Source organism: Ambystoma mexicanum, chromosome 5p, assembly GCF_040938575.1.
Source record: "Ambystoma mexicanum isolate Mex_15411 chromosome 5p, UKY_AmexF1_1, whole genome shotgun sequence".
NCBI lineage: Eukaryota > Metazoa > Chordata > Amphibia > Caudata > Ambystomatidae > Ambystoma > Ambystoma mexicanum.
In genome coordinates, this window is record NC_090930.1 from 856232199 (window position 1) to 856244454 (window position 12256).

A 12256-nucleotide genomic window follows, 5' to 3' on the forward strand; every position below is an offset into this window, starting at 1 on the left:
AATCTGATCTCTTTCCTCGTATACAACATTTTTGAATGCTTTCATGCAACTAACACTTCCAACAATATGAGCGAGCACCAAACACTGCAAGCTCCAATCCAGTTTTTCCCGCCAAAATCTTTTATATCACCAATTTACTCAAAAACATCAATTCGTGTGCGATTCCGTCTCAACTATCGAATCGCGCAAAAAAATCTTAATCAGTTCTCCAAAAAAAAAAATCTTTCACATGTGACGGCACAACAGAACATGTAAAACAGACACTTAACAGACTAGACAGACACCAGCTGGACACAAATATATCTGCCTCTAATCATTACCCCTACATGGAGTTTAAACAAACCCCGTTCACAACATCTTTAAACGTGGTGGTAGCCTAATCGTTCCCTATTATGTGGGACTCTGAGTTTGTTTCTTCTGACCGCTATATTAAAGCGCAGGAATAAGGCGTAGCCCCTCTCTTCTCAGGTGTCCACCCTGGTATCCTCTATTTATTCAATTATTCTCGAGTCATTATCTATATATGTATATAAATATATCAGTCTTCTCTACTTCAATTTTGTTTTTCCACCTCCCTCCATTACCTTTTCCCTTTACTTGTTCTAAGGCGTACGAAATTTGCCAAAGCACTACATTTTTTGCTTCACTCACCGTTCGCTTCGTTCCTCTCTGGATCCTCGGGATCACCGCCACCGTTACCGCCTCCTTCAGAATTTCGTCTGTTCAGCTGCCCGTATGAATGGTAAGGGATGTGTTTTTAAAAGATGTGTTTTAAAAACGGGTCCCTTCAGGCCCTGACTGCAGACTTGAGTTAGTTATACTACCATTGTCCACGGGGAGCTTCAGTCTACTCAGCCGAATGGCGAAGGACGAAGGACTCGTGATATTGCCAAAGATCTAGAGTTACTTTGTGTCGATGGTCAATAGGTGTCTTACTTTAATCAATGGTTTCCAACCATCCTCTGCTACCAAGTGTACAGGAGGGGGAGTAACCCCTGACCGGCCCATAGTCAGAGCTCGCCCTCGAGTACTAAGACAGGATAGCTGCAACTTGTGGTGGAAGGGGTACAGGATTTCTTACTCCAACACCATTCAATAACGACAACTCAATAGTTTGGCAAAGGGGAGTCCGTTTAATGACCAGTACAAAAAGCGGGGAAACATGGAAATCGACAGTGATGCGATAGCCCGTCTCGCTTCAATGCCCAACGATCTTCATTCGAACAGTTATACCCAAAATTCATCATCATTGATGTGTAACACTCATAAGTTTGTCATGCAATTCTATTGGTTGGAAAAGGTAACTTTACTATAGGTGCTATATCTGTATATGGTAATGGAGTGTGTGGATTGGATAAGTCTTATCGGGTGGGAGTCTACGCCCTTCCCTCTAACATTACTCATGTAGACGTCACTAAAGTACGACGTCCCATTGGTTCTACTATCTATAGGACCCTAGATTATGTGGCTGACTGTGATTGGGTTGGCTATAACCCCAAGCATAAATCTCAACTTTAATTAGCAGAATGGACACCCAGATGCAGGATGCACTGAGATTCAGCCAGCCTCCCTTCCATCAATCAGTACTTTATTGCTATGTGTCAATTAGTTGGCTGTGGTTGGCCTCGAAACTGTAGCTTCTTGTCAGGAAAAGTTATGGTATCTTCTGGTTTTGGGTGAAATCAGACGTTGGTAGCTCTTCGCGCTTGGCTGGTCACGTGTTCGTACACCGTGAATTGGCTTAGTTTTCCTTCTATTTTTGCATTTCATTCTCATTTTCGGCCACCACCTGCCTGGGTCTCCTAATCTCGACCTTCACGGGGCAGGCTGCTCTTGTTTCTCTCGTTACTGCCCGCCTCCCCTTCTTGGTTTGACCTAGATATCCCAGGCACGGCCTGCTCCTTGCTGAGTTTCGATTCCGCCGTCTCTCTTCTTGTTTTAGCTAGAATAAGAATCCTGTACTGTTTGACCCTTAGTAACCTGGGTTAATTCTGCTTTTGTATAAAGTGGAATTGCACTTATATAATGTGCTTCGTTGAGGTAGATATCTAGTTGGCACTTGCCGCTCTATACTCTACTAAGCATAGCAAGCTGCACTGTTCTCTTAGCGTCTTGCGTTTCAAGCATATGTACAGGCGTTAACTGGTTGGATATTTTCATCCTGCTTTAGTTTAAATTTGTATCTGGTTCAACATCGCCTCTCTGTCTACGTTCATTACATCCTTTTTCATAACATTTCGTCTGTGTCATATTTTGGTTGTTTCGTTCATCTAAGTCTGTCCAGCCCCTTGTGTTGTCAGTTCGTCTTTAATTGAGGCCTTTTGAGTTCCTTCTGGTACAGTGTTTAAGCAATCTTCATTTCGTGTCATTTGCTGGTATGGTTGTCTCAATAGGTGCCTTACTGTCCATGGTTGTCTGGTTATTGGAACTTCAATAGGTGTTTCTCTTCTGATGGGAACTGGGCAGAGCCCTAACACGGCTCTCTGCTGGTTTACTTGTTCATCATACGTCATATATCTCGGTGTGAACGTTCCTGGTACTTCAAGATGGGTGGCTGGAGTGCACGCCATATTTGGGACCTCCTCTACAATGGCATCCTGCATTTTTCTGCTGCCAGAAGCCCATTTGAGCATGAGGTCCCTTCAATGGCCCCTTAGATCCTGCATTTTTCTGGTGCCATAAGCCCGTTTGAGAATGAGGTCCCTTCAGTGGGCCCTTAGAGCCCAGTGGTCTTACTTCTCTGGCAGAATGACATTCTTCACGAGCCGAACGAGGTTGCTCAGGATCTCATGTGTTGGGCCTGTCAGACGAACGTGATGAAATGAGAGGCATTTTGGCCACCATGGCCAGAGATGGCAATTGTGACAGATGCCTCCCTCACAGGGTGGGGAGCCCACATAAACGACCTTTCAATCGGCGGTCATCAGTCTCCATCAGAGTCTAGACTTCACATCAGCCTTTTAGAGCTGAGAGCAATCGGCTTGTGCTTATAGCTTTTCTGCCTTCTGTGCGGGGGACGACTGTCCTGATAATGACAGACAATATAGTGGCCATGTACTACCTCAACAAGGGAGGGGGGGGGGTGTAGGGCCAATTTCTCTGTGCAGAGAAACAATGCAGCTCTGGTCACTGAGCAGGAATCTCTAATAGCAGTTCCCCCTAGCCAGAGAACAAAACATAGCGGCGGATGCTCTGAGCAGGCAGAGCACGATCTCCCACAAGTGGGAGTTGGCTGAGGTTTCCTTCTAGAGATCTTTGGCCTTTGGGGAACTCCTCGTGTGTATGTTTGCATCCACTGTCAACAGGAAGTGCAACTTATTCTGCTCCAAAGAATTTTTTCAGAGATGAACTCTAGAGTGGATTGGGAATTTCCACTTCTGCTGTATGTGTTTCCACCAGTCCCCATCATTCCTCATGTCATCAGAAGGTTGCGGAATTTTGGGAAATCCGTGATCTGGATTGGGCCAGGAGAACACAGTAGCCAGACCTTCTAGAGATGGCCATCTGCCCTCCAGTTAAACTTCCCCAAAAAGAGGACTTACTCTCATAAAGAGGTGGAGGGGAGTTTCTTGGTCATCCAGAAATCAGTAGTCGACCTTCACGCCTGGTTTCTGAGAGGATAAGATTGGGACCTTCCAGAAGAGGTGATGGAGGTGGTGCTTTTAGCCAGAAGGCCAGCACCAAAATCTCTGCCACTGGAACACATTTTGCAGCTGGTGCAGAGCCAAGAGTATTGATCCTTTTATATGCAAGACTTGCAGTGTATTGTCTTTTTGCTAGACCTGGCCCATCGGGGGTTTCGGGTCTCCATGGTAAAGGGTTATTTGGTGGCGCTTTCTATTTTCAAGCGTTCCCCAGATAAGGGTTCCCATTTCAATGTCCCTATTGTGATTCAGTTCTTAAAGGGATTAACTAACATCTTAACACCATATTCAAGTACTAAACTGGTACAATAAATGTAACTGGTGTAAAGGTACCTAATGGGGGTACCTTTTGAACCCTTACACTTGTCAAATCAGAATGTTAAACCTGAAGACTATTGTATATTTCCAGAATGTCCAAAATCAAAGATGATCAGTGGACTATTCAACAAGCTGTCACTAAACAATCTCTTGCTGGATAATTCTATGCATTTTGTAATGCTATACATTGGCTGGCAAAGGTCTGCCCGATGGTTTAAAAGTGCATTCCACCTGAGGAGCGGCTACTTCTTCATCTCTTCGAAGAGGGGTGCCTGTACAAGACATCTGTAAAGCAGCAACTTGGTCCTCTTTGCACACTTTCAGCAAATACTATTGTTTGAACTCTGTCGGGTCAGGAGGTAAGATTTGGCAAGGCTGTACTTCAGAGCATTAATCTGGCTGACCTTCTTGGCCGGTGGATTATGTCAAAGGCTTAGTCCTGCAGCTGTAAGCCCCATCAAGCTTTTTGAGGTGGCATTTTCATTTGGGGATTGCCATAGAGAAAAAATGCCTGGTGTTCGGTAATTATTGTAAAAGGCTTGCCATACACAAATGAGAATTTTCACAGGCCCAGAAGACAGCCAAACTTTCTTTCTCAGCCTGTGAGTAAGCCTACTCCGTTTTCAATAGGCTTCTAATAGCATAGGAGCTGATGTACCTCTGTTGCAAATAGTTTTATGCCTTTTGCGCCAAGATGGCGCCCAGGTTAACTGGACTTGCATCTACAGTTAACTCTGCCTCTACCTCGATGTGAAAGTACGGAGTACGCCATGTTTTCAACATCTGCAAACCGTTTGCGAATGGTTGTAAATGCCATCTGGCACTACGTCCATGAAATGGTGCCTTATGCTTAGTAAGGGCTTTCAAAGATATGCTGATGGTGGCAAAGTCCTTGATGTAGCTTACTAAGCCCAGGAATGACTGAAGCTCAGACATTTGTTGGAGCCCAAGCCTCCTTGAGTGCTGCCACTTTCTCAGGGTCTGGTGTCATGCCTTTCTCTGAGATGTGCCCAAAGAACCACTACCTTTCCGGAATTCACACTTTTTTCCAATTCTGGGTGAGATTTGCTGCACACAGACATGTGATTACCCCCTCTCTCCCCCCACCCCCCCCCCCCCTACTCATGCCTAGCATCTCTGTCCTTCTGTCCCAGTCCTGGGCATGTGCCTTTGTGGGGAAACTCAGATCTACATCTATAGCAAAATGGCTCCCCTTGTGTCTTGGGCGATGTCATCAGTCTCTGCACCACTTCGGGGTTTGTATTGGAGCTCTTCGGGTTACCAATGGCTTCCACTTGTGATTCCACTGCTAATTCTGCTCTCGCCAGCATTGGGATCTCTTACAGAATCCAGGATTTCTGTAATGGCTCTCTCCTGATGTTTATGATTCGCAGCCTGCAATTATCTGAGAGCACAATGCCTCAGTGTTGGAATAATTGTTGAAGTCACAATGTTTGAGTTTGATTCGTAGCCTCATTACAAAGGTGTCCATTGTTTCACCCTTTTGTTATTTTGTGGTGTGAAAGACATGTCTCTCGTAGTCCACATTCATGTGAGGTGTGAAATAGGTGGCAAGGGCAATCTTCAACCCCTGAATATTATCTATGGAGTCAGCAGCTAGCTCAGATATCTCGTGGCAGCTTCAGCAGGCATTGCTGTCTGACATATATGTTGGCGCCATGGGGCTCATGAAGGACACAAAGTCCCTAATCCACTAAGCCCTCCTGGGCCCCATGTTGCTGGCATCTCTAACACCAAATGCACCTGGTAGCTGCACTGCCAAGGACTCTTTAACCCTCCGCTATACCTGAGCGGGTGGCGTGACCGGCACAGTGGCAGGAATATCGAGGCTAGACATCTTGCTTGGTAGGCTGTGCCATTGTGTCTGACTGACCTGATGCTGTGGGTAAATTTTAATGGGGCGTGCCAAATGTTTTTCGCAACTGGCGCCTCTACTGAATCTTGGGCCATCCACCTTCCAAACTACACTTGTCCTCCTGCTGCAGGCCTAGAAGAATCCCGAGACGGCTGCTGCCTCAATAGGCACAAGCACCTCCGTGTCCCCCAGCGCGTGATGTGGCCACTGACGCAGGACTCAGTCACAGCACTCCGCCTGAAAATCTGCTCTTAGAGGTCCCATAGCCTTTTAGAAAAAGAGCATGGACCTCCCGCCATCACTGCTGCACCCTGGTGCATACTAGTAGCACTTCAACAGCCCGGCACAGGCTGCTACTATCGGTTGTTGTGCGGGCCCGCCCGCCGTCCCAATGTCAGCTTCTCGTTTCCCGGGGACAGCCCAGGCATAGCCTGACACACACTGCATCCTACACAAAAGACGCTGACTCGAGCAGCACCGTCGAACTGAACCTTTTTATTCCTACTCCACCTTCCCGTTACTGAACTTCCTCCTCTGTCCCTTTGCTTCCTGCCCCACTCCCAGGACCCACCCCTGTCCAAACACTAACACTCCGAACTCCCGATGCCACAGCAGTCAGGTTGGCAGTTTGGAACCACCTTGATTTGAGGCTCTGATAAATTTGATTTCTTTCTAGGATGGACCAATAGGCAGTAAACATTTTGCGCAATGGCATATAACGGTACAGGTGGGTTTCATATTGAATTACTCCTGCTTATAAATCGTGTAATCAAGCAGTAATGTAATGAAGCCAGTGAAGTTAAACGGGTGGTTTTGTCCACTGCAAACACGGGGCAGCCACGTTGTCCACTGCTGTCTCTCGATGCTCTTCAATGGTGGGGCCCAATTGCTCCGTGACGTCTTTGACCAGTGCATCCTTCACCCTGTTTACTGAGTCTTTTTGAACATCCACAGCAGTCACTCGCTGCGAACGAGCGACTGCCTGGACTGATGGCAAGGAGTTAAGATGTTAACCACTAAGAGCGCTTTTGGCTTCTGGGCCCCCTTCCCCCAACTATTTTCTTCATCCAGTATTTCCTGCCACTGCCTAGTTAAAGCAGCAGCAAGTTGAGCAGTAGATGGTTAAAAGAATGTTTGCTGGCGCCACCATTCGAAATAATGCCCCCTCCAGAAACCCTCTACATACATTATCAAATCGGAAGTACTGCATGGGGAATCAGGTCATCTGTGCAAGGGGATCTCATCCCAGGTCAAAGGAATCGATGCATTTCATGCTGGACTTCGTATTGGGATTGCACATACTTACAGCATTATGATTATGGGCATACTGGGTGGGAGTATTAGTCTCCAGATCCCGCAAATGCCTTCAAAAAAAGTGTTCCCTGCGAGTATCATTTGTTTACAGTTTTATACTATTAAGGTTCTGACGGTCTTATGTATGGAATTAAAACTGTGGCTTCATTCGAATTGTATTTATCAAGCGTTTTGATTTAAACCGATATTGATTCTAAATCAACATGTTAAGCATGGCACACTTTTTTAAAACTTTTATTTTTTATTTTTTTTACCGTCATGGTGGGTGTTTATTTCAAATGCTATATGCAGACGCGTGTAATGGAGTAACATGGATGATGACCTGGACAGAAAGATTATCGTGATGATGGTTGGAACTCTACATCCTTCATATATTGGCATAGGTTGTGTTTACAGCCATGTAGGATGTCTCGAGTGGCATTGAGGCTTGGCGAAATGGGCCAAAAGTCATCTCGCTATTTTTTGGCTGAATGGTGATATACAGTGTATTTCTCGATATTGTTTGTGGGTTAAATGCTCAGTTGTAACTCGTCCAGCTGCATGTGAGATGTCACCAACAGCTGTATTTAGAAGACATTGAACAAAATAAAGTGCAAATACAGGGCTCCCCTTCCTGTTTGAGAAAACACAAAGCTGTGTAAATATCAAAAGGTAAATAAAAAAAATATGTAGTATATGTAATTGTGTGTGTGTATATAGATCTATCGATGTTAATGATATTGTCTCAACCTATATCGGTTTTGAAATGATATCCATATATCTCAAACTCGATATACATCCTCCAGCCCTACATGGCATGATTCAAGATATTGTTGTATGAAAATAGTTGAGGAAACAATCCTAACCTGTACCTTTCTTATTTGCCCTCCTTCAGGCTGGAATATCACGTTAGCCCTACAGGGAAAGGTTGCTATATCACATCTGATATGTTCTATGTCGAAATTCTAGTGAGAAAAAATGGAGACGTGGTTGATGTAAAATTGGCTCACCATGGGGAAGCTCCTACGGTAATAACCTTCAGCATAAAATATGCTCCTGCGTGAGTTGTGCGAGCACAAAATGTCTTCCTGTATAGTTTGTATGCGCAATCTGTGAAGTAAGTTCTTTCTTGCTACAGTAGAATACATACAGGAGCAATAAAGGTGAGCACACTCCAGATTGCAAGCACTTTGAATATACTTTATTTAACAAAGGCAAATGATTAAATGCTTAAACATACATGAAATATTTTGATTACAATACTAGATTGAAATCTGCAAATTATTTTGCATAATAGATGGTTAGCATGTGGTCATTTTGGTTAGCATGTACAGAAATGCCTCTGAAACATGTAACAGAGATATGAACATGTTGAGTGTTTCAAGCTATGAATTCAATATCCAAGAAACCGCAAAATTATACATTTGAGCATTTTATGCAAACTTGCTTAGTTCTTTCTGTCACAGCAAAGCGGGGTGGATTGGCCTATAGGGAACTCTGGAGATTTCCCGGTGGGCCTCTACGCCCTGGGTCTCTTTTGTGTAGGATTTCTAAATTTTCACATAGGAAAAGCATTAGGCTTGCTGAAAATGTCATATCAGGCCCCTTAGAACATTATTTCCAGGGCCTCTTTTAGTTCCCAGTCCACCCCTGACAGCAAACCATCTTTTTCGAGGATGAGTGTATCTGGGGCACACCTTTTGGGGTTAATGCGGTAAAAACTGTAATCTACTTGTAAGGGCCACTGCATTCGCTATATTCATACCATAAGGTATGCCTGTGGTCAAACGGACTGCAGCATTCTGCAGCACTTGTAAACTGTGTCATAAGTAAGACGGCGGGGGCCAACAAAGTGACATTGCAATAGTCAAGATTGCCATTAACCGTGGCAATAATGACCGGAACATGATTACTGGCAGGATTATAAGGAATTACTTTCTTCAGATGCTTCAGTGTAAGAAGCATGCAGTGCAAATGGTGCTAATCTGGCATCCAGTGATAAATAGTGGGGGGGATATCTTAAAACCAAGATTTTTTACCAACTGAACTGGGGCTGGCAGTGGGCCCAAAGCAGGTGGGCACAAATCAGATGCCCACAAAGAGAGGGGCCGACCACCAGGATTTCAGTCTTATCTGTTTTGATTTTCATCCAATGTAGGCCCATCCATTCAACCACGGCTTCAAGGCAGGCCCTAAAGCAAGCAGCAGTTCCCCTGCACTCAAGATGAAGACTAAAGAGTAACTGGTTGTCTTGGCATATTAATAAAAATGGAAGCCATGGGAATGGATTAGGCTAGCCAGAGGCTGGATGCAGATATCAAACGGCCACAGGGCGAGAGCCGAGCCCTGTGGGACCCCACACGAAACCGGGACAGGAAAGGATTTAAAAGGAAATGAGAAAATAGATTGAGAGGGTAGGTGTTTTCACTAGTATTCCTCAGTTGAAGGGCGAGAGAAATGGCCAGTCAAAGGAGCCAGAGAAGATTTCCTCAAACTTACACAATAATCATGGTTAGAGATCACACACTTTCATAATTATACCCCTACAGAATGAAAAATCTCTAGTTTTTTTTTTTTTTCCCGAAGGTCAAAAGGGTTTTCGACCCAAAGATTTTTAATACACATTTGTTTGTCATAGTAAAGAAACAGAAAACACCCAGGGACACTTGTCAATTCAGTTTTGTACACATGAGTACAGTCCAAATGACTGGATATTAGTGGACATGGAACATGTTTTTCCTTTTTGATCATCGGAACTCAATTTACAACTAACATGTGAGCACAAAAACAAAGTAACAGTGAATAAATATCAGTGTTAATAGTGGACACTGAGATGGTGGAAAGGTCGTCGACACTATTGTGTGTCAGCCAAAAGAATAGAGCATGTAGTTGGCCTTTATCGGGACGGTGGAACTGGTAGTAAAGAAGAGTGTCCTGTGGGTCTCGTATGCAAAACCTTTGCTACAGTGAAGGGCTTGTGAGCTGTTCCCCTGTTGCGATTTTAGGAGCAAGGATTCACCAGATTCTTGGTGGATGTGGGCTGACCTAATGCCTCAATGGGAATGAATGTAGAGCAGCGTGCTTTGTTTCTATTGCGTGCAATGTAGATAGGCGCTGGTAGGGTCCAACGATGTATTGGGTTCAAATCCTCAAGTTGGGTCACTAGTGTTCACGCTTTGCTGCAGAATACTGCTGCTGGGGCCAGGACGCTGCCAGGAATGACGGACGGAACAATTACTCCGTTGTTGTGGACAAGGTAGAGGTGCAAAGCCAGCTCAAGCAGCAGCCTCCTTACCAACGGCCACTGCATCAGCCACCTCAAAACCACTCTGAGGTCTTGAGTCACGATTCTCCAGTTGGGGGGTGGGGGGGATGCGGAAGGGTAGACTGTTTCAGCATCTAGAAGAATGGTGAGACATTACTTCAAATGCTTGGGCTCTAGAAACTGTAGCCCACGGTTACTGCCTTCCTTTTATAAGCAGATCTCAGAACAAACCACCGGGGAACCACTCTTTGAGGATTCTGGATCCACTCCTTGTGCAGGAACTTTTAACCCTGCTAGAGAAAGGTGCTATAAAACCAGTGCCTGTAGCAGAGAGGAACAAGAGGTGGTACTCCCCTTAGTTTATGATGCTCAAGAAGGACAGAGGACTGAGACCCATCTTGGACTGAAGATACTTGAACAAGTTCCTCAGGAAGGACAAGTTCACGATGGTCCCACTTTCTCAGATCCTTCAGGCCCTCCAACTCCAGGATTAGTTGGTGCCTTTGGACCTTCAGGATGCTTATTTTCATGTGCCAATCCATCTCAAGCCAAGCACAGAAAATACCTGCGGTTGGTGGTTCTCATTATCAATTTTGGATTCTGACATTCGGGCGGACCGCCGCCCCAAGGGTTTTCAGCAAACTGATGGCGGCGGTGGCTGATCGGGGCGCATTCTCCCCGAACAAAACCCAGGATCATCTCAACGTCACCTGCCACTCTCTTCAGACTGGGCTTCAAGACCCATATGACACCTTCCCAAAAGCTCCAGTACATCAGAGCTGTACTAGATACATCCTTCGGAAAGAGCTCGCCACCCGGGGTGAGGTCTCAAGACATTCGACAGATGGTCATCGAATTTCAAAATGCCCAGTGTCTCTCGGCCTTCAATTATTTTGAGTTTGCCCGATCTCATGGCATCCTGCATTTTTTCTGGTGCCAGAGGCCTGCCTGAGAATGAGATCCCTTCAATGGGCTCTAAGAACTCAATGGTCCCAGTTCTCAGGAAAAATGATTCCCACTAGGGTCTCCCAGGATCTTCTAAGGTGGGTCTGCGAGGACAATAGTCTGAAGGGAGAACCCTTTTGGCAACCGTGGCCAGAGACTACAGTAGTGACGGATGCCTCACTCACGGGGTGGGGAGCCCATGCTAACTGTCAGCGGTTGTTGGTCGCCATCTGAGTCTAAACTACATATCAATCTTTTGGAGCCGAGGGCAATCGGACTAGCGCTGAAGGCCTTTCTGCCCTCTGTCCAGGGAAAGAATGTCCTGATAATGACTGGCAACACAGTGGCCATGTACTACCTCAATAAGAGAGGAGGTGTAGGGTCATTACCACTGTGCAGAGAGGCAATGCAGCTCTGGTATTGGGCATCTCCCTATCAGCAATTCATCTAGCCGGGGAGGAGAACGGAGCGGCGGATGCTCTGAGCAGGCAGAGCAGTCTCCCACGAGTGGGAACTACCTGAGGAAGTCCCTCAAGAGATCTTCACTCTTTGGGGAACCCCTCAAGTAGATCTGTTTGCGACCGAGGTCAACCGGAAGTGCGAAAGATATTGCTCCAGGGAATTTCTTCCAAGAGGAGCTCTAGGAGACGCATTCGTAGTGGACTGGGAGTTTCCACTCCTGTACGCGTTTCCTCCGCTCCCCGTCATTCCTTATGTAATCGGGAGGTTGAGATGGTTCGGGAAAAATATGACCCTAATTGCCCTGGAATGGGCCAGGAGGACATGGTACGTGGACCTTCTGGATATGTCCACTGATGCGTCTTCCACAAAGAGAGGACCTTCTCTCGCGAGAGGTGGGTCGGGTTCTCCATCCAGAGGTCAAGATACTCAATCTTCACTCTTGGTTTCTGAAAG

The 12256-nt window shown here is 45.7% G+C and overlaps 1 protein-coding gene across 1 annotated transcript in view; it reads left to right on the top strand.

Annotated features, from left to right (window-relative positions):
- The window catches only part of LOC138481718 (mediator of RNA polymerase II transcription subunit 1-like), a 1164040-nt gene that overhangs the window by 125995 nt on the left and 1025789 nt on the right, over nucleotides 1–12256 (top strand). Inside the window, exon 5 of the mRNA XM_069613834.1 lies at nucleotides 8027–8159. Within this exon, the coding sequence (XP_069469935.1) occupies nucleotides 8027–8159 (133 nt within the window). The remainder of the gene's footprint in view (nucleotides 1–8026; nucleotides 8160–12256) is intronic.